We start from the raw sequence: 4,284 nt of genomic DNA on the forward strand, positions 1-4,284 counted from the left end.
ACTTAAGATTAATAGCACCCACTGAGTTGATCACTCACTCTCACCCTGGGACGGTGTTTTAAAACACCAACCAAACTCTTTAGTAGTTGCAGGTGACACTGAGTACGAGGAGCCTTTTGGCGCGAGCCTGGATGAGGAGGACGAGTTGTCCTATTTTCAGTTGACGGGCGGTTCGTCGTAAATTTCGCAGGCGGACTTGAGTCACTAAGTAGTGGACTCAGCACACTATTCTTTTGGACGTATTATTCCTTTGTATTTTTGTTGGGCGACGCCTTATGCGTCCCATCGATATTTTTAGACATTGTATATATTTGGTCATTTCCCTTCCAGTAGACTAGTCGTGAATTGTGATTCATGTATCTAGTAATTCCATGCTGCTCAGTGAACCGGATTAAACGCAAAACAATAAAAATTGGTTTTAAGTGATACCTGGGAACTTGGGAGTCAAGTGTATACACGACCCCCAATTTCCAGGGCATTAGACCTTAGATTTAGCCTGCAAGCGAATGGCCCAATTCACTTAAGTTTAAATCTATTTTCTAAAGATATTCGCATTTCTTACACACTTCGCTCCAGGCTCAAGTTGTGCGTTTCTGGATACTATTTGGACTTGATTCCCGAGATGGTTGTTGAGCCCAGTAAGGCGGTCATAATCGTATAATTTCGGGGTAATCGGACCTTTGACGTGCGGTCCAGGTCCGATACAGAGTTTCAGTGTGCTCCCTAGAGCAACTGGGTTTTGAGATTTCTCCTAGATTTTTAGGTGATGTAGAGTTAGCGATTTTACTAATTTTGAGTCTTGCAATTTGTTCAGCAAGTGGTTCAAGCTAATTTACTAATTAATTCAGTTTAGTACTTAATTAATTTTCATCTAATTTCTACATAATTTGATCCTTAGCAGTTTCTGCTTGAGGTGGTACTCGGGTCTTTATATGGATTTTTTTGGAGATGTTACACTCTCAGTGAGCTTGATGCAGAAAAGTGAAAAGTGGCTATGGACGATGAGATGAACTCGTAGCACAAAAACCATACATGGGAGCTGGTGGAGCTTCTACGGAGAGAATATTCACACTAGCATGAATCCAGCAGACATGCTCACCAAGGTTGTTTCTATGGAGAAGTTCAAGTTCTGTGCAACTTCTCTGGGCTTGGGGATGGCGTAAAAGAAAAACGGAGTGTGCACGAGAAGCTTTAATTGAAGCTATGATGCAATGCAAAGATAAGAGGAGGTCAAGAAGCTACACAGTTGAAGATTGAAGACATGGTAGAGATTATTGAAAACGGATGTCTTAAATCTGTCTTCCACGCTGCTCGACCAGTCGAGAGGCCTGCTCGACTAGTCGAAGATCCCGTCGACCGGTCGAAGTCAGTTCGACTTGAAATCCAATAACGATGTATTTGGAGTTCTGCATGCTCGACCAGTCGAGGGACTGACTCGACTAGTCGAAGCCCTCCTTTGACTAGTCGAGGGTTACGCAAATGCTGCACGGATTCTGCGTGGACTGCATAAATTTGAGGCGTTTTCAGATGGGTGCGTAAGTGGAGTTTTCTAAACTATAAATAGGGGTCCTTAGGGCCTTTCTAAGGTGTTCTAAGGTTTCCTAAAGGTATTCCAAAGGTTTCTAAAATCATTCTAAGGTTATCAAAGGGTATAGCAAGGGTAAGATTCGAAGTTGTTCGAATCTGGTAAGTCCTCTCTCTTTGTAATTTCTATTTTCATAATGAAGATTTGTCGCTTTATGCCGTGATTTTTTCCTGCAAGGGTTTTCCACGTTAAATTTTTGTGTTCTCTTGTGATTGCTATCCTAGATCCATATCTGTGTGATTCCACAGCACAAGTCCCAACAGAACTCCACTCCTTCAGACACAGAAGAAAACAATTACCACTTTACCTTTAATTCGGATGTTTTACTGCATTTCAAACAGACGCTCAGACCATTGAAATGATGCAGCTCACTCTGATATGTGCATGACATTTAACTAGTGCATGTATGTTTTAAAAAAATTAAAAATTAAAAAATTAAAAATTAAAATTGTGTTGGATTGCATAAAAACATAGGCACTCACAAATCATACAAATGGCATTCTTAAATTTAAATTAAACCAACTAAATTATGAAACCACTCTTACTAAGTCATAGTCCCAAAGTTAAATTGGTTGAAATAAAACGATTGTATTTTTTTCACTTTTAACTGTCCAATAAATGTCCACATCAGTTAGATATTGCCACAATCCACACCATTCAATTGGATTACTTGCATGCCACATGCAATTTCCAAGTAATTTCTAGGTTCTTACTACTAGATCATAATGCCCCACACACGAACCAACGGTTGACATCTCATCCCCATCGTTCCCTGTGGTGGCCCACCCAAGATGTAGATCTAGATGACTTTTGTACTAAGAGCTTGCGCGCCTGACAGAGAGAGTGATTTCACTGAAACAAGATGGTAGCCCAAAGAGGGAAACGGATTGGTATTGGACCAAAATGATGTATGTGTTTCATCCATGCCGTCCATCTATTTTTGTAGATCATTTTATGCTATCGGCCAAAAATGAGGTATATCCCAATCTTAAGTCGACACATTATAGGAAACAGTGTTGAATGAACGTTGACCATTAAAAACTATTTGGGGGCTATAAAAGTTTTGGATCAAAAGCTGATCTTTGTTTTTTTCCCTTCATCCAGGTCTGTATGACATAATCAACAGATTGGATGTCAAATGAAAAGTACAGTGGGCCTTAGGAGGATTTTAATGGTGGATATCCAATCACTATTGTTTTTCAGTGGTGTGATCCACCTAAGATTTATATCCCTCTCATTTTTGGGATCAAGCCCTAAAATGATCTTTAAAAATGGATGAACGGAATGGATGAAACACATACATCATGTTGGGTCCCACAGAGCACCGACCACCAGCCATTGGGAGGTGGCAGGGGGAGTAGCCAATCCGGAAAGAGCTTGGGTGCTGTCCGGACCCTTTTCAATCCAACGTGGCAAACTCCCAACCATCCATACTCCAAGAGAAAAATAAAAACGAACCCAGCTAAAACAGCTCCTATATTTAGCTAACAAGCCTAAAGTTAGTTACAAAAACTAATCTTACAACCCTGTTTTCTGCACCAGGTTTCATAACCATGCAGAATCCATTCAAAACTAATACAATTTCATACCCAAACACCCATTTCTTCATTCTCATTTACAAAAACAAATTTAAAAAAAACATCCAAACATGGCGCATTTTCTATCAAAGTTCCGGCCAAAACGTCCGCAGCCTCAACCTCAACCCCAGCAGCAGCAGCAGCAGCAGCCACGCCCGCCCATCTCCCTCCTACAACCTTCGAAAAAACATTCATGGAGAACAGTACGGATACTGAAAATCTTCCGTTCGGCTTTCCGGTCATTCCCAATCATCGCACCTAACAACTGCAAGCTCCCTTCCAGGCACCCACGTGACCTCCACATCAGCGGCGGGATTCGTTTGAGCGGTACTCTCTTCGGCCATCGAAAGGCTCGGATCACCCTCGCAATCCAAGAGAACCCTCGGTGTCTCCCGATGCTGCTGCTGGAATTGGCAATCCCAACCGGTAAGCTTCTCCAGGAGATGGCGTCGGGTCTGGTGAGAATCGCACTCGAATGCGATAAACGACCTGCAGACAAGACCAAGCTTCTTGACGAGCCTATCTGGACCATGTACTGTAATGGCCGGAAAACGGGTTACGGTACGAAGAGGGATCCGAACGAGGAGGATCTCAATGTAATGGAGTTGCTCCGTGCAATGTCGATGGGGGCTGGTGTGCTTCCGAACGGTGAGGAGGGAGAATCTCCTGATGGGGAGTTTACATACATGCGGGCACATTTTGAGAGGGTTATCGGGTCTAGAGACTCCGAGACTTTTTATATGTTGAATCCTGATGGGAACAGCGGACCCGAACTTAGTATCTTCTTTGTTAGGGTATGAGGTTTGGAATTTCGAAACAGAGATGGGATGAAATGATGGCCCTCCATGTAAGAAGAAATCTTGTACGAGGGGAATTTCAACGAGAATTGTTTTAGGAAGAGAATGGACGGTGGTGATTATTGCAGGCCTAGTTTGGTCGTGATGCTCTTGCTCGGTCTTCGTGCTCTGGGTTTTTTAGGGGTTGAGAATTTCCAATAACATGATTGTAATTCAGGAAGTGAAGAAAATGAAATGAATATACGAGTTCCTCATGGCACTCATCGGACGGGCCGCATGTACGTTGGTGGATGTGGACGATGGTTTACGTGTGACAGGGCCTGTT

At 42.7% G+C, this 4,284-nt stretch overlaps 1 protein-coding gene across 1 annotated transcript; it reads left to right on the forward strand.

The window, feature by feature from the left end:
• Positions 1 to 3,233: 3,233 nt before the first annotated feature.
• Positions 3,234 to 3,962, forward strand: LOC131247113 (protein MIZU-KUSSEI 1-like). The gene has a single exon (XM_058247553.1). The coding sequence runs from the start codon at positions 3,234 to 3,236 to the stop codon at positions 3,960 to 3,962; it is 729 nt and encodes a 242-aa protein (XP_058103536.1).
• The last annotated feature ends 322 nt before the right edge of the window (positions 3,963 to 4,284 follow it).

This window comes from Magnolia sinica, chromosome 5 (genome assembly GCF_029962835.1).
Source record: "Magnolia sinica isolate HGM2019 chromosome 5, MsV1, whole genome shotgun sequence".
In the NCBI taxonomy this organism is placed as follows: Eukaryota; Viridiplantae; Streptophyta; class Magnoliopsida; order Magnoliales; family Magnoliaceae; genus Magnolia; species Magnolia sinica.

What these genes read in the sequence shown, in the direction of transcription:
- LOC131247113 (XM_058247553.1), top strand. Translation starts at nt 3,234, where the DNA reads ATGGCGCATTTTCTATCAAAGTTCCGGCCAAAACGTCCGCAGCCTCAA.